General features: G+C 54.2%; 1 protein-coding gene across 1 annotated transcript; it reads left to right on the top strand.

Moving 5' to 3' along the window:
* Positions 1-6: 6 nt before the first annotated feature.
* On the top strand, positions 7-531 carry LOC104916568 (myosin-8-like). Its single transcript, XM_010727599.1, has 3 exons — positions 7-41; positions 128-298; positions 385-531. Exons 2-3 carry the CDS (start codon positions 134-136, stop codon positions 514-516), a joined length of 297 nt encoding a protein of 98 aa, XP_010725901.1. The 5' UTR covers positions 7-41; positions 128-133; the 3' UTR covers positions 517-531.
* The last annotated feature ends 41 nt before the right edge of the window (positions 532-572 follow it).

Raw genomic sequence — 572 nt, forward strand, 5'->3', positions numbered from 1 at the left:
CCCGCAATGCTGAAGAGAAGGCCAAGAAGGCCATCACTGACGTGAGTTGGGGCATGCCTTCACTGCTGATGGTGGATGCATGCTCCCCCAAATATCTCCAGTCACAAAGTGATTCTTTCTCCTCCAGGCAGCCATGATGGCAGAAGAGCTGAAGAAGGAGCAGGACACCAGTGCCCACCTGGAGAGGATGAAGAAGAACCTGGACCAGACAGTGAAGGACCTGCAGCACCGTCTGGATGAGGCGGAGCAGCTGGCCCTGAAGGGAGGCAAGAAGCAAATCCAGAAGCTGGAGGCCAGGGTGCGTAGGACTGGTATTTGTGCAAGCGTGTGCAATCCCAGGTCAGAGATAGCAGGGAAGCTCCAATGATGGGTTTCTCATTGCAGGTGCGGGAGCTGGAAGGGGAGGTTGATGCTGAGCAGAAGCGCAGCGCTGAAGCTGTGAAGGGTGTGCGCAAGTACGAGAGGAGGGTGAAGGAGCTGACCTACCAGGTAAGGTTGATGGCATCTTTGTGTTGACATACCATTCTATAGGAACCCACTGCATTTCTCTATGAAGTCCAAGAGGAAATGTC

The sequence above is a fragment of the Meleagris gallopavo genome, unplaced genomic scaffold, assembly GCF_000146605.3.
Source record: "Meleagris gallopavo isolate NT-WF06-2002-E0010 breed Aviagen turkey brand Nicholas breeding stock unplaced genomic scaffold, Turkey_5.1 ChrUn_random_7180001922291, whole genome shotgun sequence".
Taxonomy (NCBI): domain Eukaryota; kingdom Metazoa; phylum Chordata; class Aves; order Galliformes; family Phasianidae; genus Meleagris; species Meleagris gallopavo.

What these genes read in the sequence shown, in the direction of transcription:
- LOC104916568 (XM_010727599.1), top strand. Translation starts at nt 134, where the DNA reads ATGATGGCAGAAGAGCTGAAGAAGGAGCAGGACACCAGTGCCCACCTG. An exon ending in TCCAGAAGCTGGAGGCCAGG is followed by an intron (nt 299 to 384) that starts GTGCGTAGGACT and finishes TTCTCATTGCAG; the next exon opens with GTGCGGGAGCTGGAAGGGGA.